The 27,972-nt window shown below is 34.3% G+C and overlaps 1 protein-coding gene across 3 annotated transcripts in view; it reads right to left on the minus strand.

Moving 5' to 3' along the window:
- LOC140436362 (activating signal cointegrator 1 complex subunit 3-like) overlaps positions 1–27,972 on the minus strand; it is a 54,463-nt gene that overhangs the window by 7,551 nt on the left and 18,940 nt on the right. For all 3 annotated transcript variants that reach the window (XM_072525103.1, XM_072525104.1, XM_072525102.1), the window contains 7 exons: positions 15,139–15,428; positions 14,641–15,036; positions 12,256–12,539; positions 7,153–7,418; positions 5,367–5,707; positions 1,919–2,112; positions 1,620–1,785 (listed from right to left, as the gene is read on the minus strand). In XM_072525103.1, the coding sequence (XP_072381204.1) occupies positions 1,620–1,785; positions 1,919–2,112; positions 5,367–5,707; positions 7,153–7,418; positions 12,256–12,539; positions 14,641–15,036; positions 15,139–15,428 (1,937 nt within the window). The remainder of the gene's footprint in view (positions 1–1,619; positions 1,786–1,918; positions 2,113–5,366; positions 5,708–7,152; positions 7,419–12,255; positions 12,540–14,640; positions 15,037–15,138; positions 15,429–27,972) is intronic.

The following is a 27,972-nucleotide window of genomic DNA, read 5'->3' on the forward strand; positions in this document are numbered from 1 at the left end:
ATAATGAATTGTTATAAAGCATCAAGAAATGTTGAAAAACGTTGATTTATTTTTGAAATTTGTTAATGTGTGTTCAAAAACATTTTGTAGTGTACCAGCTCACACTGTAAAAGCATTGGAAAGCGTTATAAAAACATAAATAATCTTAGCGTAATAAAGAAAATCGTTTAAATTAATTAAAAAGCATTGACAAATTTACATTGACATATGAAAAGTGTTAAAAAGCGTTAAAATCCTAGAGTAGTGTTAAAAAGAGTTAAAAACCGTTAAAAAGCACTAAGAAGCGTTGAAAAACGTTGATTTATTTTTTGAAATTTATTGATGTGTGTTTAAAAACATTGTTTATTGTACCAGCGTCAATAAGCCTTGAATGGAGGTAAAAAGAAGCATTGAGAAATGTTATTAAGTGTTAACGACCGTTGAAATTAGTCAAAAAGCATTGGCAAGTGATAAAAAGTGTTAAAGCTCCTAGAGTAGCGATAAAAAAAACTTTGAAAAGCAGTAAGAAGCGTTGGAAACCGTTGATTTATTTCTATATGCATTAATGTGTATAGAAAAGCATTTTGAGTATTGGAAAGGGCTGACCCGAATTAAAACGCCTTTCATTATACTGAAAAGAGTTGAGAACTGTTGATATAAGTGCTGAAACGTATTAAAAAGAGTTTAAATCTTTAGTAAATGTAGAAAAGATATGACTAGCTAGTCAAATTCCATTCCCCTCAATATAAATTTTCAACCATGCCGATATTGCAATTTTTAGAAGGAATAAACGCGCCGTTACCTGCCTACATAATTTGGATATTATCAGAGTCAGTTGAGAAAAAGCCAACATAATACAATACTCGCTTCGTTTATTAATGTATTATATTTGCAACTAAGTAGTTAGCATCGCATTATTCTTCATAAATATTACCAAGCCAATCATTCATAGTAATCAGTGTTTCCTAAAGCCGCAGTTATAATTTTCATATAAACACTTCATTTATTCAAACCAGCAGTGTTGCCAGTAGTTCGCTTTGAACATAGAAACGATATTCCGCTAAGCAATTCTACTTGTAATTATATGTAATAGTGAAAATAGCCTCAGTGAAAAGTGTAGTGAAATATCACATATCACAGTGTTTTCGGTCAGCTATCAGAAATTGCTATTTAATCTTAGTATTAAATAGAAGTTAGTGTTTAATCTGTTTTTCATTCCAGCCCTTTGGCTGGTGGTCCTTCGTCCTTCAATTCTTTAAATGAGTTATTGTTTAACCCCTAGCACTGAAAAGTTTTAATAGAAAACTAAAAGCTTCATTATAGAAAACCTTATTAAATTCGGTGTCAACAAGTGTTATTCTTTTCTTTTTCATATTCTTATGCCTTTAATATAACTAAATATAAGTAAATATTGTTAAATACAATAATCCACTTAATTACTACATTTAGGATTTTATTTATGAAATTTAAACACTTTATATTATATGAAAATCCAGTCAATTATTCTATTAACCGCTGGCTCCATCTGTTAACGAATCGACAAAGCTTGGTATATATATTAACATCTAAATGTTGGCCTCTTGCATTCCGGCGCAGCATGCGCTATAGCTAGTATACGGACCGTATGATCTTATACTTACGTGAATAATCCGTATAATCTGATCCAAGACATTTTTTAAATCCAACACATACTCTTGGTTTGGTAAATTAAGGTCCAGGAGGTAGTATTTGATCATTAACAAAACTTTCAAAGCTGGAGAGTCGTATGCAAATGAAGTTTTCAATTCTATTTGTCGTACCAAGTCCCTAAAAATAAAAATTCATCTAGTAAACGGTTTTATCGGAGTAGTAAATTTAATGAATTTTATCAATTTCAGAAGACAGAAAAATTCAAATCCAATTTTTACTAATTTTTTAATTTGAAGAAAACAAAAAATACCTATTAATATTATCCTCATTGTGTCTCACTGGTATCAACTTATATTCTTCTACTTGACATATTAACTCCAACATTTCTTCGATTGAACTGTCTGGTTGCATGGTTTCACTCAAAAAATAGACGGTTTTGTAGGAGAGATAGTACTGAGCTGCTAGATGGCCCAAAATTGTTGATTCGTAGAACAATTTCATTTCCTAAAATACAATACATTCGATTACGATTTACTAGTACCCATTATAACGAATATGCTTGTGTGATACCGCTGATAGTCTAATCCAGGAATCGCTAAAAAGTTTGTATGTGTTGAAAACTGTTAGTTAGTTAAAAACATTCAAAAGCATAGTAAAGTATTTAAAAGAATTATTAAGAATTAAAAAGCATTATGGATCAATGAAAAGTATTAAGAAGCGTTGAAAAGTGTTGATGGATACTGAAATGTGTGGTTATCTGGGTTTAAAAGCACTCTCTAATAAGTATTGGAAAACAAATATAATTGTTTAAAAGCCTTGAGAAACGTTAACAAGCATTAAAAATATTTTGAGTTAGGTTAAAGTGACAAAAAGTGTTGAAGAGTGTTAAAAAGAGGTAAATAGCGTTGAAACTCATTAAAAAGAGTTGAAAAGTAATAAGAGGCGTTGAAAAGTGTTGATATATGCTTAAATATATGTATTTCTGTAGTGAACAGAATTCTTGAATGTTGAGAACCGTTAAAACAAATTAATAAAGCTTGGAAAATGTTAAAAATAACTGTTTATTAGTCCTAAGAAACCTTAGTAAGAGTTAAAAATATTTTGAGTTAAGTTAGAAGCATTTAAATGCATTGTGAATAATCGAAAAGTATTAACAAGCGACAACAAGAGTTGAGGAGCGTTAAAAAGCAGTAAATCGTGTTGAATAGCAATAAAAAGCGGTGGTGAACAGCATTAAAAAGCATTTAAAAATATTGAGAAGCATTGAAAAGTGTTAATATATGTTAAAATGTATGCTGGTCTGTGTCGAAAAGCACTCTTGGGTGTTAAAAAGCGTTGAAAAAAAATTAATAAGTCTAACTGCGCTGAGAGCGTTGAGAAGTTGTGAGTTGACAAGCGTTGATCATAAAGCGTTGAATTGGATTGAAAAACGTTGAGTAGAGTAGAAAAGCTTTAATAAGCGTTGTAAAGATAATTGTTTGTAATCGCTAAGAAACGTTAATAAGCGTAAAATAATTTTGAGTTAATTCAAAAGTGTTATGAAACATTGAAAAGTTACCAAAAGTTTTGAAGACCCTTAAAAGTTGTAAGGGTCTTAGCGTTAAAAAGTATTAAGAAGCGTTGAAAAAATATTAAGAAGAGTTGAAAAGTATTAAAAAGTGTTGATACATGTTGAAATATATGTTGTTCTATGGTGAACAGCATTCTTGAGCATTGAGAACCGTTGAAACAAATTAACAAGCCTAAAATATTTTGAGTTAGATTAAAAGCGTTGAAAAGCATTGAAGCGTTAAAAGCTTTGAATAATTAAAAAGCACTTAAAGTGAGAAAAAGTGTTAAAGAGCGTTAAAAAGCATTTAAACAGCATTAAAAGCGTTGAAATGTATTAAGAAGAGTTGAAAAATGTTGAACGTTGAAATCGATGTTGATCTGTGTCAAAAAGTACTCTCGGGTGTTGAAAATTGTTGAAAAAAAATTAATAAGCCTTATAACTGCGCTTCAAGAAATTCAAATCCGTCGAGGAGTCCGGCAGGGATGCATCTTGTCGCCACTTTTATTTAATCTGTATAGTGAAGCTATTTGTGAACAAGCACTCGAGGAACAAGATCTTGGTCTGATAATAAATGGTGAGACGATCAACAATATAAGGTATGCTGACGATACGGTTCTCCTAACGGGAACGCTAGTAGAACTACAACATCTCGTTCAAAGTCTCAATATATACTGTAACAGTTACGGCTTGAAAATTAATTTGAAAAAAACTAAATTTATGGTAATCACGAAATCAAAGAACATCAGAGCTAATCTTGTAATAGACAATACAACGATTGAGCGTGTGTCCTGTTATAAATATCTAGGTGCTTGGATCACAGACGATACTGATCAAACAAAAGAGATTAGATGTAGAATAGAAATCGCTAGATCAGTCTTTAATAGAATGCGCAAACTCTTTTGCAATCGTGATATCAATATAAAGTTACGAATACGAATGCTGCGGTGTTATGTCTTTTCTACCCTGTTGTATGGAGTAGAGGCTTGGACACTAAAACAGTTGACCACAAAAAACATCGAAGCTTTCGAGATGTGGTGCTATAGGCGCATTCTCAGAATATCATGGATGGACCGCGTCACTAACACGCAAGTACTCCAAACTTTAGACAAAAGATGCGAAATTCTAAATGAGATAAAAACTAGAAAGATGGAATACTTGGGGCACATTGTGAGAGGTGAAAAGTACGAACTTTTAAGAAATATCATGCAGGGCAAAATTAAGGGCAAAAGAAGTGTGGGAAGAAGAAAAATATCGTGGCTTCGTAATCTACGTGAATGGTTCGGGTGTAGTTCGATTGAACTTTTTAGGCGCGCTGCTAACAAAGTCGCAGTGGTCATGATGATTTCCAATCTCCGCTAGGAGTGGCACGAGAAGAAGAAGAACTGCGCTGAAAGCGTTGAGAAGTTGAGGGTTGATAAGCGTTGATAATAAAGCATTGAAATATATTGAAAAAAGTTGAATAGTGTAGCAAAGCTTTAATAAGCGTTGGAACACGTTAAAGATAATTGTTTAGAAGTCCTGAGAAACGTTAATAAGCGTTATTAAAATTATTAAATTTATTGACAAGTGACAAAGTGTTGAAAAGCGTTAAAAAACGGTAAATAGCGTTGAAAAATATTAAAAATTATTTAAAAGTGATGATGTATATTAAAATGTATGTTAATCTATGTTGAAAAGCACTCTTGAGTGTTCAAAAGCGTTGAAACGAAATAATAAGCGATTAAACTGCGTTGAAAAGAGTTGAGAAACGTTGAAATGCATTGAAAAGATTAAAGAGTGTAGAAAATCTTTAATAAGCTTTGGAAAACGTTAATGATGGGTGATACAAAGCGTTTATCGGTATCAGAAACCGTTCAAACCCGTTAATAGACATTGAAACTCGTTATAAAGCGTTGAAAATGGGTAATGAGCAATGTAAACTTTTAACTACTCTATTTAATGGGAATGAACCACAATTTTAAGTAAAAATACATTATATTGGACGTACACCCGAAGTCCGGAAGAAAAAATAGCCAAATATAAAGCAAGAAACTCAAATGATTTTAATCTAATTAAAGATGTAAAAGACAAAGATGGAAGAAATACTCTGATAGCGTATGCTCTAGTGCAAATTATCTGAATACAAATTTGTATTTTGAGAACGAGTTTAGAGGAAGACTTTTTTTGTGGCTTTTTATTTATTGATCCATTAGACAAATTTACTTACCCCTTCTTCTTGGACAATACAATCATGTTGCTGTAACGTGCCTATCACCGACTCTGCCAGCTCGTCGACGTATTGGTCTGGCGTAGAATTACTGTCCATCTGATAATAAGACGGATTGGCCAAAAGCCGTCTATAGAAAAATGTAGACTGAATGAACTCGATAAGTTGAGCTTTGTTTGTGATGTTTCCGTTGTAGATTTCAGCGTTGACGTGATCCGGTAAGAACTCTAGAAGATTCGATTCTACTGGGAACGGTTCGAACAGGAATTTCCTGTAGAAGTTCTTTTTATTCTCTTGCACCATTACGCACGCTATCCCGGTTGTGTCAAATTGTGGGCGACCTGAAGATAAATATTACATAAAAAAATTATTTGCGGTACCTTTGCTCGAGCGGAGAGCATAAATATATGGTGGACATAGTGGTAGTGTTGTTGTGGTGTATAAGGCCGATCTCTGCCGTGAGGTTTGCCAGATTTGATTTTTTTCTCAGTTTTGATGTTTGATTTTTTAGCTAACGATTTCCTTGTATTGTGTATATTTAACCTTTCAGTAGTCGCAGCTTGTCTAGGAGAACGGTTTAGTAAAAAAGAGAATAAATCAAACTATTAGAAAAATTGTGGACTATTTTTTGTGCTACGTAAAAACATTTTAAAAAAACAAAATATGTCAATAATAATAAATAATGTAAAAAAACTACAAATAATAGATTATTTTAATTAAACTTAAACAAAATGCATCCAGAGGACTATTTTTATGACCGGTGTAGTAGACCGTGTGCGACTACTGATACACAAAATTAAACTGCGTCTACTGAAAGGTTAAGCAGTCATCGCTGTCGTGCTTATATTTCTATGGTTTCTCTTAATGCTTTCAATTTGTAATGTACTCTGGCTGTCATTTCTTTGGAACAATGAGGTATGCTTTGTGTCCTGTGGTGTAATCATGTGGGAATAAGGCTGATAATATTTGCTTATTACTTAGACTTAAATTATGTTCATCCAGCCTGACAGAGATTCGTTATTTAGTTTGTCCTATATAGTTTCAGTCACAAGTTCCGCAGAATATACTGTACACTCACGGTTTTTTTAATAGAAAGATGTTGCTCATATTTTTTAGCGTTGATTCCCTTGTTTGAAGTGGTATATATATTTATACAATTTTCTGTTTTCTTGTACGGCAAGAAAGCTTTCTTGTCATCGCTGTTGTTCTGATATCTGTATGGTATATTGGACATTTTTATTGGGGATTTACTATATTTATGTCGGTTCTTGTAGTCTGTTAAAGTCATCATACAAAGCCGAAAAAATCATGTGACGAGAGTGTTAACAACCCCTTGTATTTGCGCTTTGTGATTCGCTCACACTAAACGCTCTCTCTTATTTTAATTATCCAAACAACTTGTTGCAAAACTAACAGAAGTCTAGAGCAAACGTGACTGGTATGTGAAGAAAATCGGCTGGAACAATGTGTTACCGATGATCAAGGGGCTCCAATCCTTCAGTGATAGTCTCTTAGTGTATTGTGTGTCACCTATATACTAGACTATATACCGTAACTGGAATTTACGAAGTAAATATATAAATAAATAAAACCGTGCATTTAATTTAACCGTTACAGTGGCGCAGTCAATAGGATAGTAAACGGATGACGTGAACAATGGACAAACAATTCTTATAAAGGTTAATCCGACCATCAATATGATCCGACCGACCGTGATAGGGTGAAAGATCAATGTAAGTTACAATATCAAACAACTAAAGAATATTAAAAAATTCTACTGCCTCACCTGCTCTGCCCACCATTTGTATCACATCAGTAATAGGCATGTCCACGTATCGTTTGGTAGCACCATCGAAGTATTCCGTACCTTTCACCACAACTAATCTGGCAGGAAAGTTGACACCCCATGCTAGAGTGGCTGTCGCAACCAGTACTTGTATTTTCCGATTAACGTACAGATGTTCCACGATATTTCTGTCAGTGTCGGTCAATGCTGCGTGATGAATGCCGATTCCGAATTGAAGAAGTTGTGCTAAGTCTTGATCAACTAACCTAAAGCACCATATAAGTAAAAAAAATTATAAAATACGATCATTAAAAAAATGAAAGCAATTTGCGAAGTTACGAAAAAGTTCTAGTAGGCCGGCGAATGGCCCAAAGAATTGTTTGCTCCAAACATGCCCATTGTGCACAATCGTTAAAGAGTGATGGTCAGTGTTAAATAAACCTTGTACAGCACTATAAATGAATTTAAAATCGTTGAACAAAGAAGTGAAAATCGTTGAGCAGGATTGATAATAAAAAAAAAGTGTTGATAAGTGTAAAGAATGTGTAGATGACTTGAGAAAGGCACGCTGCCGAAACAGCTGTGGTGATAGGAATTTATAATAAATTTTGTGAAAGTTTTGAAAACAAAAGTTTTCAGTGTTTTATTGTTATGTTAAAAAGAAGCTTTTAGTAGCATTTAGAAACGTTAATAAGCGTTGATAAGAGTTAGAAATCATTGATACTAGCTTAAAACCGTTGACAAATATTATGAAGCATTTAAAAGCATTGACAAATGATACCGTGTAGAAGATTAAAAGCTGTAAAAAAAGTTAAATGGTGTTAAAAGGTAGAAAAAGCGTCGAATAACGTTAAAACGTGTTCAAAAACGTCGAAAAGTCCGCTCACTGTGTAAAAGCGATAAAAAACTGTATAACGTTATAAAGAAATTCATTAAAATGAATTCTAAATTGTTGAATAGGGTTGAAAATCTATAAAAAGTGTTGGTAAGTGTTAAAAAGCGATAAAATAACGTTAATAAAAGTCGCCGAAAAACGTTCTAAACAAGCGTTTACTAGTGTTTAGAAACTGTAATAAGCGTTATTATGAGATAAAAATAATTGATACTAATTAAAAAGCATTGATAAGTATTTAAAAGCATTGATAAGTGATAAAAACTATAAAAAAGCGTTTAACAGCTATAAAAAACTTTGAATTGTGTTAAAAGGTGGAACCAGCGTTAAAAAGTGTTGAAAGGCCTACTTACTATGCGAAAGCAATAAAAAACTTGTACAACGTTATAAAAATTTAAATAAAAGGAATTTAAAATCGTTGAATAGATAAAAAACGTTCATTAGCATTGGAAAGCGTTAAAAAAACGTTTATTAGCGTTTAGAAACGTTAATAAGAGTAAAAATTATTGATACTATTTAAAACATGTTGATGAGTATTATGAAGTAGTTAAAAGATTTGATAAGTGATAAAAAGTATAGACAAGTCTTATAAAGCTGTAAAAAAACGTTGAATTATGTTAAAAGCTAGAACAAGCATTGAATAACGTTAAAAAGTGTGGAAAAGATACCTTACTATGTTAAAGAAATAAAAAACTTTGACAACGATGCAACTTTGTACAACTTTTTATAAAGAAATTAATTAAAGGGAATTGAGAATCGTTGATAAGTGTTGATAAGTGTCAAAAAGCGATAAAAAAAACGTTAAATCATTGAAAAGAAGTGTTTGGTAACATTTGCAAACGTTAATAAGAGTTAGACATCATGATGCTAGTTAAAAAGCCTTGATAAGTATTATAAACTATTTAAAAGTATTGATAAGTATGTATTAGAAAGTATAAATCAGCGTGAAAAAGCTGTAAAAAAACGTTGAATTGTGTTAAAAAGTGGAACAAGCGTAAAATAATGTTAAAAAGTGTAGAAAAGCCAGCTTACTATGTAAAAACAATAAAAAAAACGGGTGTGGCAGTCCAGTGGGACTGCCGGTAGAAGTTATACTTCTATACACGAGTTGGTCGTAACAAATTTATATAGGAGTCAATCTGCACAATCATTACATATGTAATGCTATAGGTAAGAGAGAGCAGAAAGCGAAAAAGAATTAGGTATATGGTGCATCGTTTGCTGTATATAAACATTTTACCTGTAATAGGCGTATAGTAAGTAAATGAAGGATTGAATCAATATTTTAATAAAAATATATATTTTTATTTTCATATATGTATAAAAGTACTTAAATGCAAAAAAATTTTTTTTACACATACTCTGCAATAAAATTCATTGTTAATTTTGTTATTAATATAAAAATACAATACAATACACTGCAACATAATTCAATATAATAACACAATACAAATTAAAATGCAATATTCATACGTATTTAAAAATGACAATATACGTAACTTACTTACGCATATGTTTAATTTACCATGATAAAAAAATTAATAAAAAAAATATTGTTTTGTAATACAACTGTCAATTTATCTGACATTGACAAATACAATATTTAATTGTTGTTTGTTGTGTATATAAGTACACATTTGAACTTTCTTGAGATATTTACAAGTTTTAATTTATAATTTAATATGCCTAACGAGGCTTGTTACTCCCATGCAAATTTCCGATTCACTCCCGTGCAAATTTCCAAAGTTGAACGCGCGTATAGAAGTATAACTTCGAAAACCAACAACTCGGATTATTTTGTAAATTTTCATTTTAATTTAAAATTTAGCATTTGTGCGTATATTACATATATTTAATAAAATTAACGTGGGGTTTTTAAATATTTCAAAAATAAAAAAGGGAATTCATATTGGGATTCGAACTCACATCCACCAGCGTATGAACCAAACACGTAAAATATTTGCCAATTGGACATGACACAAACGTATTTCAAAATTGACAGTTCTCGGTCATACAGTGATTTATTGAGATTAATATTTTGAAATACAAAAGACTTAAATAATTTTGAACATTTAATAAATAATACAAAACATATCACAAAAATAATAATATTAATAAATATTATATTATATATATATATATAATATATATATATATATATATATATATATATATATATATATATATATATTATATATATATAATATAATTAATTTATAAATTTGAAAAAACGAATTTAGTGTACAGCATTAGTTGTACTCAGTGTGAGGCTGAATATGTTGGTGAGACCGGAAGAAATCTTTCAAATCGCATTATTTCTCACAAAAGTGATTGCAGAATTAAAAAACCATCTTGTGCTTTGGCAGAACATGTAATCGATAAAGACCATATTATGGATTTTGATAACATTAAAATTTTATGTAGTGAAAGTAATAAATTTAAAAGGACTTTTTTGGAAATGGTTTGTATTAGCAAAAGTGATAATAGTTTAAACAAAAGATCTGAAATTCAAAATTTAAGCAAAATTTATAATTATATTCTTTCTTTATGATTTATATATAAAACTTGTAAAATGTCATATTTAATTCTCCATATATCTGTCACATTCTTTCAGACATCTGTCAACGGTGAATAAATCTTCTTCTTTTTGTTACTAAACAAAAAAGAATGTTTAAACGAAATTTTACTTTTGGCAATATAATTGTCAAAAATAAAAATTTTATGTTGGCATTTATGACATTGAGGCTATTTGTAATTGGTTGCTATTTGAACTTATTTATAAATTCAATTATTTTTATATTAAAAAAATGTTTTCAAAATTAAAAAATTTTCGGAGAAACATTTATTAGATTAAAACATTTTTTATTAAATATTTTGAAGATGTAAGCAGTGATTTTTACTTACCAAACTAATTTTTATTTGGTAAGTTAACAAAAATTGTTTTTTCTTTTTAGTTCAACCTTGTAAGTATTTTGTCTTTTTTAGCTCTTGATAATAATTGTAAACACAATTGAAAGCTCGAGAATAAAAAAATAGTTAACCAATAGCCCTATTATTGACTCCAACCCATCCAAAACAGTTATATATATATATATATATATATATATATATATATATATATATATATATATATATATATATATATATATATATATATATATATATAATATTAAATATGTATACAAAAGGAACATTTTTATTCTCGAGAGAGGAAGAGAGAGAAAATATATCTTCTGTCTCTCTCTTACTCATTATCTTACATATGTAATGATTTCACCGATTCACTCCCGTACAAATTTTCAACGTGGAGCGCGCGTATAGAAGTATAACTTCAAAAACGTTGTAGACCGTTAGAAATAAACTCATTAAATGAAGTGAAAATCATTGAATAGGATTGAACATCGATAAAACAGTGTTAATAAGTGTTGAAAAGCGATAAAAAACTTATTATTAAAGGCCTATTAATAAGTCTTAATAAGAGTTAGAAATCATTGATATTAGCAAAAAAACTTTGATACCCAAGTATTAAAAAGTATTTAAAAGCATTGACAAGTGATAGAACATGTAGAAATACGTTAAAAAGCCGTAAAAAGTGTTGAGTGGCGTTAAAAGATGGAAAAGCGTTGAAGAACATGCAAAAGTATTTAAAAGCATCGAAAAGTCCGCCCGCTGTGTAAAAGCATTAGACATCGTTAATAAACTTTATAAAGAAAATCCTTAAAAGGAAACAAAAATCGTTAGATAGAGTTGTAAATAGCTAAAAAAGTAAAAAATGTTGAAAATAACATTAATTAAAAGTGGAAAACTTTAATAAACATTGAAAGGCGATAAAAGACGTTCATAAACGTTGAAAATCGTTAATAAAACGAAGTGTGTTAATTGTTAATAAGCGTTAATGCACATTAATAAGCGAAAAAAATTATCAAAACTTAAAAGTCGAAATAAAGCATTGAAAAGCATTTACTACATTTGATAAAAAGCATTGAAAAGCGCTAAAAAGCATTGAATATCGTTGAAAAGCGTTAAAAATACATAAAAAATTGTTCAGTTTTCGACTTTCAAAATCTTTTGTTCAAATACGATTGTTAAAATTAAGAGAGTAATTTGCGAAGTTACTCAAAAGTTCTCGTAAGCCGACCAGATAAATATAGACGTACTTACATAGTTGGTTTGTTGATATAAATAGGACGAAGTTTTCATAAAGAACTTACCTATATCTAGCTTCTTCAATTTCACCTGGATCGCAATGTAGCCACTTCTGCGGATTGCTTTCTGTCAACAGAAACTTCATCATTTCGTAACCCGTTATTCTGGTTTGTTTTCTAGAAGCGACGAATATCAAAGCAGAACTATCAGTTGCATATTGACAAATAGCTTGATAGCAAGGCTTATTCATGGATGCCATTCTGGGGCAAAAATGTTTAGCCGTGAAACCTTGCAGGTGGATTTCCAAGGGTACTGGTCGTACTGCGGAGCTGAAGTTGAAAATTCCTCTCTGTAAAACACATCATACAGAGATAAATAGATATAGAAAACAGAAAAGATGAAAGAGAAATTAACAAGAGAAAAATTACAAATAGGTGTTTCCGAAACGTACTAAGAGGGTTTTGCCACAATTTCGTGTCTAAAAAAATTGCGCCATCTCTTGCTAGACCACGTAGTTATCAAATGATTCTTCTCGATCAAATATTACATCAAACATTGAACTTTTCTTATGTTCACTGTAGATTATTAGCGCATCATTACCACTAAAATACTTCTCACCAAACGAAGTCCGTAACGAAATCAACCTGCTTAACCCTCATAAAGCTCCAGGATTTGACCTTATAACTGGCGAAATCTTAAAAAAACTCTCAAGAAAAGGTGTCGCCTTAATAACCATTATTTTTAATAGCCTCCTAAGACTATGCTATTTTCCAGTGCAATGGAAGTATGCACAAATTATAATAATACCTAAACCTGGTAAACCTCTAACTGAAGCCAGTTCGTACAGACCAATAAGTCTCCTTCCGACTTTATCAAAAGTCTTCGATTCGGAGGTTAATCCTTAACAGATAAATTAGTCAACAAAATAAAAGAGAGCCTAGAAGGGAGACAAATCTGTCTATCAGCATTCCTCGATATACAGCAAGCATTTGATAGAGTGTGGCACGAGGGTCTTCTCTTTAAAATAAAAGCTCAGCTAACTGACCAAATCTACCTCCCCCTTAAATCATACTTGTCCGACAGATACTTCCAAGTTAAATTCGAAGGTGCTCTATCCAACTACCACCCAATAAAATCCGGAGTACCTCAAGGCAGTGTACTTGGCCCATTCCTTTATCAAATCTTCACTGCTGATATTCCTATTAGCGAAAATACACTAATGGCAACATTTGCGGATGACAATGGTATACTAGCATCAGACATCAACGAAATATTAGCATTTAACAAATTGCAAAATCATCTCAATGAACTAGAAGACTGGCTTAAATCTTGGAAAATAAACGTCATCACAAACAAGTCTTGTCAAGTAAATTTCACAAATCGAAGAATTAGATGTCCACAACTACACCTAAATAATTCACCTATACCTATAAAAACAGAAGTAAAGTACCTGGGCCTTCATCTAGACGAAAAACTTACTTGGAAATCACATATTGCAGCCAAACGACGACACCTCGACCTAAAAGTTAAAAATATGAGCTGGCTAATCAACAGAAGATCGCAACTTTCATTAGAAAACAAACTGACCATCTATAAAACAATACTCAAACCAGTGTGGACATACGGAATTGAGCTGTGGGGCTGTAGCAAACCATCCAACACCAAAATACTACAGACATTCCAGTCAAAAACTATTCGTATGTTAGCTAAAACCCCATGGTCTGTGTTAAACCAAACCCTTCATGCAGACCTCAATATCCCCTTCATCAATGATGTGATTGCCGACCACTCCAGAAGATACATGAATCGCAGCGCAGACCATCCAAACCATCTCATAGACGAATTATTCAACCCCCCACTACTTAGTTGACAGACGTCTAAAAAGACTTTGGCCAGAAGATCTAGCTGCTGGGTAAATTCCAGAGAGTCGTCAATGGATGACAGCTGCCACAAGCCAAGAACATACATCATATTTACTTATTACTGTATTGAAGTAGATTAATATTATTGAAGTAAATAAATAAAAAAAAAAGATTATTAGCGCATTGCAAGAAAAGTTTCATGTTAAATATTTGTGTTGTAAATGGTCACGTAATTGTGTATCTATTACGTGGATAAAGGTTTCATGGCCAAAGCCAGATAAACGAGAAAAAAAAAATTAATAGAAAGTCAAGACCAATCGGGATTTCAACACGAGACTGAGATTTTTAACACCGAGAAGACATATTTCATAAAGAAAATGTTGGATGTATATTTTGTGTATATTATGTTTGTGGTAAGTGTGTAAGTGGTGTTTCTCGATTTTTTCGAAAATTTTTCGATAAAAAAATTGAAGAATGCGCACGTTTTTTTCTCTCTTTATCAAATACCTTGACCTTGAGTGGCGATTGTGTTTATTTTACTGTAAATATATCAAAATAAAATCTCTTAAATATATTTTATAAACTTACCCTATCTGCATTTAGCCAGTAAGCCAAATCTCCAGGATTAGCCATAGCGGTCGACAATCCGACAATCCGTATAGACTTCTTCGTTTTCATATTAATATAATTCATCCTAGAAACGATCACCTCCAGTACGGGTCCTCTGTCTTCGCCCAATAAATGGATTTCGTCGATTACCATTAGACCTACGTCCTTAACGAAATCTTTTTCTGTCCAATTTCTACTCATAGCGTCCCACTTTTCTGGCGTAGTGATGATAATATTGGCGGACCTTATGAACTCAGACCGAGGAGTTATATCACCGGTTACTTCTACCACTTTCTTGTTTATCTTTTCGAACTTTACGGACCAATCTTTTACTCTTTCTCGTACGAGAGCTTTTAAAGGTGCAATATAAACTACCTAAAATCAAAGAAATGATCAAAGATCGCTTTCTTCTTCTGAAACAAAGTAGATTTTACCAAATTCCTCGTAATTGATAACAAAAATACAAAAAAGACGTACCTTTAAGTTAGGATTTCTTCGAAACAATCTCAAAATGCACAGTTCGGCAACGATGGTCTTTCCAGATCCCGTCGGAGCTCCTAATATGACGGGTGTGTCGGTAAAATAACACGAATGGAACACCTGACTTTGCACGGCATTGAAATGTGTAAAAGGGTAGAGATCTTCGTAGGATTTGTTTTGCAAAACGGTTTTTGGTAGGGGTTGAACGTCCAAAATTTTGGTTTGGAAAGAATCGGCGGTAAATAGTTTTAAATCTTCCAAGCGTAGTACTTGAAGCGTTTCGCAATCTAATAAATATATCAAATATTAATAAAACCTTGACGTCATCAACTATCATTCAATTAAATATATGATATACAAAATATTCCAATACTAACTTCCGAAGTTTGACAGTTGGTAGCAGATATATTGTTGAAGTTACATTACTGGCAAATAACTAACCTATACAGGGTGTTTCAAAAAAAAAGTAACCCCGTCTCTAGTGTAGGTAAAAAACTGAAAAATAATTGGGGTTTGATTAGTAAAAAATTTTTGTAACGCCATCCGTTTTCAAGATACAGGGCGTTGAAGAAAAAAAAATTTACGCATTTTTTACGATTTTGCCGGAACTACTCGCAACATTGTAATGAAATTTGGAAGCTGATACATCCCATGAATTTGTTTTTATATCTGATTCTCATAGAGGGCGCTAGTTACACGGATCGTATTAAGTATTAGTCAATATAACTTTTTTAAGAGTATAATTATTAATCAAAATTTCAAGTAAACTTAAACATCATTCAATTTTACACGAAAAAGGTACTCTTGGTAAAGCTCGATACTGTGTACCGTTTTCGGAATATTTTGATTTGAAAATTATGAAGTAATAATTGATGCTGGTAGTAATGATAAAGTTCTAATAGGTATACCTCTATTTTCTCCAAGTGTGCCATGGAAATCTGACATTTATTGATTGTTATGACGATAAATTAAAAATAATTAGAGTTTTGAAACCTTGTTATTTGTAAAATCGAATCAAAATGTACTCAAATGTTGAATACACTGACATGTTATTAACCTTAGGCGAATGTTTAGGATGTTCTAGTGCAGCTGTGACACGTTATGCAGAAAAGTTTCCTAGAAGAAACTTACCAAGTAAAAAAACATTTAGAGCCGTTGAACGACGTTGTTAAGAAACTGGGAATGTGAGACCAAATAAAATAAATTCTGGTAGACCAAGAACAACAAGAACAATTAATAAAGAAAATAATATTTTAAATTTACTTGATCAAGATCCAACAGTTAGCGTAAGGAATATAGCAAGACAAACAAATACTTCTTCTTCAAGTACTTGGCGGATACTGAAAGAACAGCAATTACATCCTTATCATTACAGACAAGTCCAAGAGCTCTTAAAAGATTATCTACCGGTTAGAGTGGATTTTTGTGAAACATTGCAACAAAGGACAGCCCACAATCCAAATTTTTGAAAATGCATTCTCTTTACGGACGAGGCCACCTTTACGTGACAAGGTATGTTTAACTCCCATAATGCACACTACTGGTGTGATGAGAATCCACACGTCAAAAGGGTATCACATTACCAACACTCATTTAAAGTTAATGTTTGGACAGCAACTTTAGATAACAAATTAATAGGTTATCATATTCTACCTGGAAATTTAAATGGTGATATGTATCTTGATTTTTTAAACAATTCCTTATTCGAGATATTAGAAGATTTAACGCTAAACGAGCGAAGATCTTTATTTTTTATGCACGATGGAGCTCCACCACACTTTGATAGAAGGTGTCGTAATTGGTTGAGTAATCATTTTCCGAATAGATGGATTGGTAGAGGTGCAGAAGCTCCGATTCATTGGCCTCCTCGGTCATGCGATTTTAACCCTTTGGACTACGCAGTTTGGTCGTATATTAAGGAAAAAGTCTATGCTACAGAGGTAAATTCACGCCAAGAATTGGAAGAAAGAATTCAACGTCAATTTAATGACATCATAGCTGATCCCCTACCGTTTAGAAGGTTAATGGAATCTTTAGAAAAAAGACTTGTGTATTCGCGAAAATGGAGGGCATTTTGAACACTTACTGTAATTGAATTTTATTTTATGTTCTTAGTCATTAATTTAATTTTCTACTTGTGAGTTTTGTTTAATTACTAACTATTTTATACCAGCATCAATTATTAGTTCATAATTTTCAAATCAAAATATTCCGAAAACGGTACACAGTATCGAGTTTTACCAAGAGTACCTTTTTCGTATAAAATTGAATGATGTTTAAGTTTACTTGAAATTTTGATTAATAATTATACTCTTAAAAAAGTTATATTGACTAATACTTAGTACCAACCGTGTAACTAGCGCCCTCTATGAGAATCAGATATAAAAATAAATTCATGGGATGTATCAACTTCATCAGATATAAAAATAAATTCATGGGATGGCGTTACAAAAAATTTTTACTAAGCAAACCCCAATTATTTTTCAGTTTTTTACCTACCCTAGAGACGGGGTTACCTTTTTTTGAAACACCCTGTATTTGTAACAAAATTAACAAAGGAGGCTTAAACGTGTTGTAGATGATCGTATATTGGATAAATTTCTGTAAGAACCTATTTCACATCGAGGTAACATTCTCCGAGCAAATTCCAGAGAAATCGCTGATATAAAGCTTTCAAAAGCTGTTTTTAACCATTGAAAACTGGTACCTAGAATATCCTCGGTTAGGAATCATTCAAAACGGGGTTTTAGCTACCTAATAGAAATTTCGAAGAAATTTCCCCTGGCTCTGATAGGTGAGACAGTGATACTTTGAATGTAGTCACATAGTCAGTGTCACATTATATCCCAGCTTAGCTGGTCGCGTTTTGGTTAGAGTTTTTAACTCTCGCATATTAGTCAGTGTCATTTTAGTATTCGATCAAAGGGGTCGACGCATTTCTGGTTTAAGAGTTTTAGACTCTCGCGTATTGAGTATTGATTATTGTTATATAGCTTATAGTTTAAAGGCTACATGTTTCACAAACTCTCATTATTATACAAGTATATTAATACTGAAGAAAACATCTTTGGTTCATGTGACAATTTTATTAGTAACATATTTAAATTGTAACAGTGCTTTCGGCTGGCGTTTCGCGGACTCGTGTAAATTGGACAGTGATCGGCGGTTTAGATATAAAAACTTTGCGCTAAAACTTTGGCTAGATCTGAACGTAGTTGTAGTAACAAAGTTAATCATTAAATTACGTATTGTTTATTGCTTGTGTTATTATTTCCCACGTTAGTGGGTGGTCCTTCGAATTGGAATTAATTGCATTACTTAGTACGCTCTAAATGGTAGTAAGATCGCTATCATAATTTGTGGAACAAATCTTCCGTTTATTTCTATCATATATTCCTTAAATTTGTTTTTTAGGGATACCAAAAAGTGGTAAACAACAATGGTTCTTTGTATATATATTCAGGGATTCTACAGTATTCACTGCCTTCCCTCGCTCAACCGTTTCCATCTCTCTCTGTTGTTCCATTCTCCATCGTTTAGGCCTCTGTTACTCATGGCGTCGTCTACTTCATTCCTCCAGGATTTTCGGGGTCGACCTCTTTTCCTCCTTCCTATGGGTCTCCATTCGGTTATTCTCTTTCTCCATCTGCTGTCGCTAGTTCTTCTTACATGTCCATACCACTTTATTCTTTTTTGTTCTATATATTGTTGTGAATTTATTAATTGTTAAGTCTTTAATTTATAATGTCTTGTTCTTATCTTAATTCATTAAAAAGCACAATGACTGATATTTATTTATTTTCACTAAACATACATAATTTATTAAAAAGCGAACGTAACATTTTATCGCGAGCGCGTCGTCCGAATTAACTACCCTCCATATAAAAATGTTGTATTTATATACGAAATCCTGATATACTAGAACAGCATCGAAAGATCGAGAAGCTTGGCCGGCTCATTCACCATAATTTTGGTTCCAGACTTCCACCGAAATTTCTACAATAAAACAGAATAATTAGTCATAAAAGTTAGGCCAGTATATTTATCGTAACATTGCCCCCCTCTTAAAAGATGGTTCCTCCTGGAACCTTGTCGGGACTGGAACCGGAACTGTATGCTGGTATCGGCAACTGGACCCTCTTTTACAACTTCCAGTTGTATAAAAATGACAAGGGACGGTTTTCTCTCCGCACCAGTAACTATGCGGATTGCAACAGACTAACACCTGGACTTCGGTGTCTTTAAAGATCTCCTCCACCATATTTCGGATAACCCTCCAATCTAATTGGCGGCACTCCAACTTTGGCATGGCTAACTTTTGCACGTCGGACTCTAGTACGTGCCCTCTCAATTGAAGTAAGGCTTCCCATACATCTCGGTAGGTAGGTTGGTCACGGGCAGTGTCTTTTGTTACCAGGTAGAAAAGGTAACGTGATGCATCTTGGAGTTTCAAGGTTTTACCGGACGCTGGCACTTGGCATTGAAGTTCTGCAACTCGACCAAACTTCCTTCGAAAGACGGATGCCAACCCTGGTGCGTCTTTGATACTGGCCGGGATGGTAAGGGCCAGCGAGTAGTCATCGGGGAGCGCGAGTAGATCTTGCTTTTCTTCAGTGGTAACACCATGTCTCGCTTTACCGGTACCTCCATAGGCACCCATGAATTCCTCAAACGTGAGGTCAGACACATCTTGGACTTGGTTTACTTCCACTTCTTCATCTACGTCGTGGTCACCTTCGAAAGATGCCAACCGGTTATGGTGTACTATCATCGGCTTTCCCCTCGGAATCTTGCTTATTCGGTAGATGACATCGTTGATCTTCTCCATGATGAGGTATGGACCTTCCCAAAACTGCTGCAATTTGGGAGAACAACCTTTTCGCTTCTTGGGATTATACAGCCATACTTTGTCGTTCTTCTTAAAGCAACCCTTTTCGGCTTGTGTATCGTACCGTTTCTTCATTCGGTCGCTAGCGATCTGAAGGTGGGAACGGACCAACTCATGTACATCGTCCATTCTTCTTCGTAATTCGATCACATAATCTTCACCTGCTACATCTTCTCCAGGTCGACACCCAAACTCTAGATCACAAGGTAGTCGCATTTCGCGTCCGAATAGGACTTTCGCTGGTGTCTGGCCTGTTGATTCGTTAACAGCAGATCTGTAGGCCATTGTGAAGAACGGAAGGTATTGGTCCCAGTCTCGCTGATGATCGGACACCATCTTTGTCAAATATTTGCCAACTGTCCTATTCATCCGTTCTACCATACCATCAGATTGCGGATGATATGCTGTAGTTCTTGTTTTCTTCATGCCTAGTCTATCACATATTCCTTGGAATAGATCGCTTTCGAAGTTCCTGCCTTGGTCACTATGGATCTCCAAAGGCACTCCAAATCGGCTGATATATTCTTGGATCAACTTATCTGCAACGGTGGCGGCCTTCTGGTCTGGAAGTGCGTAAATCTCGACCCACTTACTGAAGTAATCCATTACTACCAGCATGTACTTGCCTCCATTTTCACTTTCTGGAAATGGCCCAGCGATGTCCAAAGCTATTCTTTCAAACGGGCTTCCAACATTATATTGTCTCATAGGAGCTCTCCTTTTTCGGTAAGGCCCGTTACTCGTGGCACAAATAGTACATTTCTTACACCAGTCTTTTACATCGTCGGAACTGTTCATCCAATAAAACCGTTCCCGAATTCGCTGAAGGGTTTTCCTTACACCAAAATGCCCTCCCGATGGACTGTCGTGTAACTGACGAAGTACTTCGGCTATTCTGCTCTTTGGGATCACCAACTGTCTTCTTTTCTCTGAACCGTCATCATTTTCCAGGACTCGTTTGAGCAAGCCATCTTCGATGATAAATGAGTCCCACTGGGCCCAATACGTCTTAACTACTGAGCATAGGTTTGATATTTCCTGCCAAGGTGGTCGACGGTTTTCCCCTTTCCATTTTCGGATTTTCTGTATAACTGGATCTCTCTCTTGTTCTTCCCTTATCTTAGTAGGCGTCCAGTCGTCGTTGACAATCGTCGTTCTTAGCACTGCTGCTTCCTTGGATTCCGTTTTGTTGCAGTGGGAACACTCTGCTGGGCATGGCCTTCTGGAAAGAGAATCAGCGTTTCTGTGGCTAACTCCGGCCCGGTGCTCAATCTTAAAATCGTATTCTTGGAGTCGTTCGATCCACCTGGCTATCTGACCCTCTGGATTCTTAAACTGCATCAACCACTTAAGGGCGGCATGGTCGGTTCGGATTAGAAACTTTCTGCCATAGAGATATTGATAGAAGTGCTCTACTGATTTCACTACTGCCAGAAGTTCTCTTCTCGTGACGCAATAATTCCGTTCTGGTTTTGAAAGAACTTTACTAAAATATCCGAGGACTCGTTCCTGTCCTCCTTGAATCTGAGACAGCACTCCTCCAATTCCCACATTACTTGCATCCGTATCTAAGATGAACTCTCCTTCTGGCAGTGGATACCCCAAAATTGGTGCTGTTATTAAATGCTTTTTCAACGTTTCAAAGGCATTTTGGCAGTCTATATCCCAGCGGTATTCTTTTGATTCCTCTGTAAGTCGCGTTAATGGCTTAGCGATATCTGCAAACTTCTTAATAAACCTCCGGTAGTAAGTACATAGTCCAAGAAAACTTCTCACTTGATGTTTGTCAGTTGGTTTTGGCCATTCCTTAATGGAATCGATTTTTCCCTTATCCACGGCCACTCCTTCTTTACTGACTATATGACCCAGATAATTGACTTTACCTTGAAATAGCTGGCACTTCTTGGGGTTTAGCATCAATTGGGCAGCTTTAAGTCGATTAAAAACGTTTTCTAAATTCCTCAAATGATCTTCGAATGTCTCCCCCAAGACGATTATGTCATCTAAATAAACCAGGCATGTTTTCCAAGATAACCCTCTCAACACATTTTCCATAAGCCTCTCAAATGTCGCAGGAGCATTACAGAGTCCAAATGGCATAACGTTGAATTGCCACAATCCAGATCCTGTGGTGAAGGCTGTCTTTTCTTTATCTACTGGGTCCATTTCTACCTGCCAGTATCCAGACTTCAAATCCAAAGTAGAAAACAATTTACTTCCAGCCAATGTGTCCAATGTGTCATCGATCCGAGGCAGAGGATAACTATCTTTCTTGGTAACGTTGTTCAGCAAACGGTAATCCACACAGAACCTCGTCGTTCCGTCTTTCTTCTTAACCAGGACCACCGGAGAGACCCATGGGCTCGTAGAAGGTTCTATCACCCCGTCTTTCTTCATTTCCTGAACAATCGTTTCAGCTTCCTCTCTTTTCGCCTGTGGTAATCGTCGAGCTGTTTGACGAATTGGCTTAGCATTACCAGTATCAATTTTATGCTTAACAACCGTAGTTCTTCCCGTCTTTCCTCCTTTCGGTACGAAAATATCACGATACTGCCGAAGAAATTCCCTTAATTTCCTTTTCTCCATCTGATTTAGAGACTGTCCTGCAACTGCAACCATTTGGTCGAATTTATCGTTGGAATTATCAGATGTTGTCGCCTGACGGATTATGGATGTCACAGGTACACAAGTTCCTACTTTTGTCTCTTTCTTTATGGTCACTGGGTAGTCGTTGACATTGATAAGTCTCACAGGAATTTCTTTAGCCGAAGTCACCAATTCCTTTCCAATTATGATTCCACGGCCAACCTCATCGTCGTGGTTCCAAGGCTCCATCATAACAGGTCTCCCTTCGTCTACAATTCCCTGTAGTCGCGCTACTATGATCGTTTCGCTTCTCGCAGGCACGACTGTATCTTCTGTAATGGCTGCTTGCACAGTGTTGTCATTATGTGGATGGAGAAATACCTCCTCGTTGCCAACTTTGATTACCTTATTCTTAAAATCCAATTGGAATCCATGCATATTCATTACGTCCATTCCTAATATAACATCCTCTTCGATGTCAGCAACTATAACAGTATGGACAAACTTTTCTGCTCCAATTCCCAATTGTACCTGGATTTCTCCATGAATGTTGGCATTTTCACCTGTAGCGGTCCGAAGTCGTAACCTCGTTGGTAACAGTTTCTTTCGGCTGTTTATAACTGTCGGGCGTATAATGGTTCTGGTCGCTCCAGTATCCACCAACAACGTATGTCTTTTACCATTTATTTCTCCATCTACATATACACTATCTTCACGACATTTCAAAGAAGCTATTAGTATAAGAGGGTCTTTGGAAAAGTTCTGGGTCGAAGCTGCCCCCCTAAGGCTGACCCGTTCTAGTTTTCCTGGTGGTGAGTTTCTTGATTTGCGTCGTACCTAGGGTGCTTACAGGAGCTTCGTACGTGTCCTATTTCGCCACAATTCCAGCATCTGATGGTCTTCGTTTTCTTGTATGTCATGCTTTTTATCATATTAACGAGCTGGTCAAGTTTATCTTCATCTTCTTCCTCTTTTACAGTCCTAACTTTACTGTAACCGCCAGAGGCCTGCGTAGCTGACTCATATTCGAGGGCGGCGGATAAGACATCAACCAGCGTCTTGTGACGAGCTAATCGTAGTGTTCTCTGCATTTCATGATCACGAAGACCATCAATAAACGTTTGAACGGCCAACTTTTCCATCATGTCTTCGGGAGCTGTTGGATAAGCATATCGTACTAATCTGGCAATATCTACTTCATATTCTTGAAGAGCCTCATCTTTCTTCTGTCTACGATTTTTGAGCTGCGACTGATATACATGCTCCAAATGTTCGTGGCCATATCGCATATTTAACCTCTTCTTCAGTTGTTCGAAATCATCGGTCTCCTCTACGGCTATGGTCTGAAGCACATCTAAGGCATCTCCTCGAAGAGCGATAGTCAGGTTTACAGCCTTTTCTTTTTCAGACCATCCATTCGCTCTTGCAGCTGATTCGAACTGTTTCATGTAGTTGTTCCATGACGATTTTCCGTCGAAAGTTGGGACTTTGACATGCACAGAACTTCCACTTCCTTCAAATTTCGGCCGTGTTTCCAACTTACATTTCGTCTCGTCTTCTTTTATCTCTACTCTAATTGGATTGTTTCCTCTCTCTGCTGTCCCTGTTTCCTCCATCTTCCTTTCCATCTCTTTCCATATCTTTTCTTCGAAGGCCAACATATCGGCAGCAACTTGGTTTTTTAACGAAGACACTCTATCGTCAAGAGCAGACATCTCAGAAGTGACTTTAGAGATGTTAGCAGAAACTTTGCTTTCCAGAGAAGAAATCTCGTTAGAAACTTTGCTTTCTAAAGAAGCGATGTCGCCGGAAACTTTCGAAATATCGCCAGAAACTTTGTTCTCTAATGATGCGATATCACCGGAAACTTTGTTCTCTAATGATGCGATGTCACCGGAAACTTTGTTCTCTAATGATGCGATGTCACCAGAAACTTTGGAAATCGACGAGAGGACAGCATCTTCAAATATATAAGTCTCTGGATCTAGTCCTTCTTCTAGCAAAGCGTTCTTTAGTCGTTGGACTAACTCAGCCTTTTTTCCGGTAGAAGCTAATTCTCTGTCTTCAAGATGTCTTCTTAAATTAGTCACTGTCAGCTCATAAATCGTAGCCATTTTCACAATTTATTTTATATCACACTTGTATTATTATTATAAGTCTAATTTATGTTCGATCTCACTCTGACACCATTTGTTGTGAATTTATTAATTGTTAAGTCTTTAATTTATAATGTCTTGTTCTTATCTTAATTCATTAAAAAGCACAATGACTGATATTTATTTATTTTCACTAAACATACATAATTTATTAAAAAGCGAACGTAACATTTTATCGCGAGCGCGTCGTCCGAATTAACTACCCTCCATATAAAAATGTTGTATTTATATACGAAATCCTGATATACTAGAACAGCATCGAAAGATCGAGAAGCTTGGCCGGCTCATTCACCATAATTTTGGTTCCAGACTTCCACCGAAATTTCTACAATAAAACAGAATAATTAGTCATAAAAGTTAGGCCAGTATATTTATCGTAACAATATGTTAGTATGTCTGTTTCTATTGATGTTCTTTGCTTTATTTCGTCATTACTTCTCCTATCCATTCTTGTTACTCCGCAGCATCTTCACAGGCATTATATCTCTGTTGCTACTATCTTACTGCTGTTTTTCTTGTTTATGATCCAATTTTCAGCCCCATATGTCATAATACTTCGCACTAATGTTTTATAAATCTGTGTTTTTGTCTTCATATTTAGGTGTCTATCCCACCATACTGAGTTAAGTTGTCGGATTGCTGTTCTTGTTTGTCCTAATCTTTGTGTAATTTCTTCCTCTGTTGTTGCCTTTTTCGTGATTATAAACCCCAAATATTTGAATTTATCCTTTTCTTTGATTGTTACGTTGTCATCAATTTGTAGATCTTCTATGTCTTCTTCACTTGTAGATAGGTACTCTGTTTTCGCGAAGTTAATATCTAGACCAGCCTTGGTATATTCTTCTTGTAGTTTCTTCATCGTGTAGCTGAGGTCGTCTTGGTCTTGCGCAATCACTACTTGATCGTCTGCAAAGCTTAACGTATATAGGTATTCGTTCCGTACCGGTACTCCCATGGCTTCGCATTTTCTTTTCCATGTAGTCAAGGCTTTCTCAAGTATATTTTAAATAGGGTTGGAGATGTGGAACAACCCTGCAGGAGCCCTTTTGTTGTGGTGAAGTCTCCTATGATTCTTGTTCCCATTTTAATGGACACTTTATTTTCTTTATACAGAGCTTTTGTAGCTTCTATGAGTTCCGTCTGTATTTCTAATTTGTACATTGTCTCCCATAGTTCTGACCTTGGTACAGAGTCATACGGGTTTCTCAGGTCCACAAATGCCAAATGTATATCTCTATTTTTTGCTTTTTTCTTTTCCAACAGTTGTTCCAGTGTGTATATGTGGTCTATGCATGATCTTCTTGCCGTGAAGCCTGCCTGATCCTCCCCGATTTTACCTTTTATCGCTTGCTCTATCTTTTCTCGCAGTATCTTCCCATATAATCTTCCTATTGATGATATTATTATGGTTCTTTGTGTTGACGATTTTTTTTTTTCGATAGCTCTACAAAATTGAAGATTTATACATGAACTCAAGTACGGCCATGAATTTTACATGTGTGTTCAAGTGGAGCACTTAAAAAATCTTATGAATCCAGCTTACTCATTTGTAAAATTATTATAAAGCTTTTCAACCCACCTCAACGCTGTTCAATAAATCTTAAAACTTTTTAAATATTTTTATCACATTTCAATGCAATCTTATACTTTACTATACGCTTTTCAATAGTTCTCAAAAATAGTCTTTTTTCAAAGTTTTTTAGCACTTTTTGGCTCATTTCGACGTTTCTTAACATTCGTTATTACATTTTAACGCTATTTAAAATTATTTAAACGCTTTTCAATTCTCTCCAACGCTGTTTAATATTTCTTAAAGCTTTTAATGATTATCAGCACACTTCAATCCTTTGAAATACAATTTTATACTTTTTAATGTTTTTAACTAATTTCCGACAAAAGTGTTAAGAAGTTTTTCAAAGCTTCATGCTTCAAAGCAATGCTGTTAAATATTTCTTAAACATTTTTCACAAGATTTTCACCCTACTTCAATGCAATTTTATACTTTTTCAATACTTCTCAAAAACGGTGTTACGAAGCTTTTCAAAGTTTCTTAACACTTTTTAACTCCATTCAACGCTTCCTAACATTCTTCATCACATTTTAACGCTTTTCATGCCTCTTCAACCCTGTACAATTTTCCTTTTTGATTTTCAGCAGTCTTGAATGCTTTTCAATGCCATTTTATACTTTTAATGCTTTTCAGTACTTCTCAACACAAGTGATAATAAGTTTTTCAAAGCTTCTTAACACTTTCAGCTCTTTTCAATGCTTCTTCACATACTTCATCATATTTGAAAGCTTTTTAAAATTCTTTGAATGCTTTTCAACTATGATCAATATTCTGTTCAATATTTCTTAAATCTTTTAAAGATTTTCACCCCACTTCCATGCAATTTTATACTTCTTAACACTTTTCAATATTTCTCAACAACGGTGTTAAGCATTTGAAAGTTTTTTAACAGTTTTAAGCTCTTTTCAACTCCTCATGAAATTTTAACGCTTATTAAAATTCTTTGAATACTTTTCAAACCTGCTCACCGCTGTTGAATATTTCTTAAAGCTTTAAGATTTTCAGCACCCTTCAATGCTTTTCACTGCAATTTTTAATGCTTTTCAATACTTCTCTACATAAGTTTTAAGGAGTTTTCCAAACTTTCTTACACATTTAACTCTTTTCAATGCTTCTTAATATTCTTCATCGCATTTTAATGCTTTTTAAAATTCTTTGAATGTTTTTCAACCCTTCTCAACGCTGTTTAATATTTCTTAAAGCTTTTAAAGATGTTAAGCTCGCCTTAATGCAATTTTATAGTTTTTCACGCTTTTCAATACTTCTTATCAAAAGTTTTAAGAAGCTTCACAAAGTTTTTTAACACTTTTTAGTTCTTTTCAATTCTTCTTAAAATCCACAAGGAAACTAAGTTCCTGTAGCTGGCTGTATACTATGTATCACAAAAAATTTGTTAAAATCCTTTATAAAAGGTATATATATTAAAAAACCCAGTCGGGCTATGTCATGAAGACAAAACGTTTTCGGAAACCATGTTCCATCATCAGTGTCTAGGTGTTTGAGCCACTAAATATTTGGGTAAAAAACCGTTAAAAGGTATACGTTACAATTTGGTTTACATTATTTAGTCTTATATATTAGGATGTTAAAGTTACCAGTGGATTAGATAACATAACAACGTATGACTCCAC

This window comes from Diabrotica undecimpunctata, chromosome 3, assembly GCF_040954645.1.
Source record: "Diabrotica undecimpunctata isolate CICGRU chromosome 3, icDiaUnde3, whole genome shotgun sequence".
NCBI lineage: Eukaryota > Metazoa > Arthropoda > Insecta > Coleoptera > Chrysomelidae > Diabrotica > Diabrotica undecimpunctata.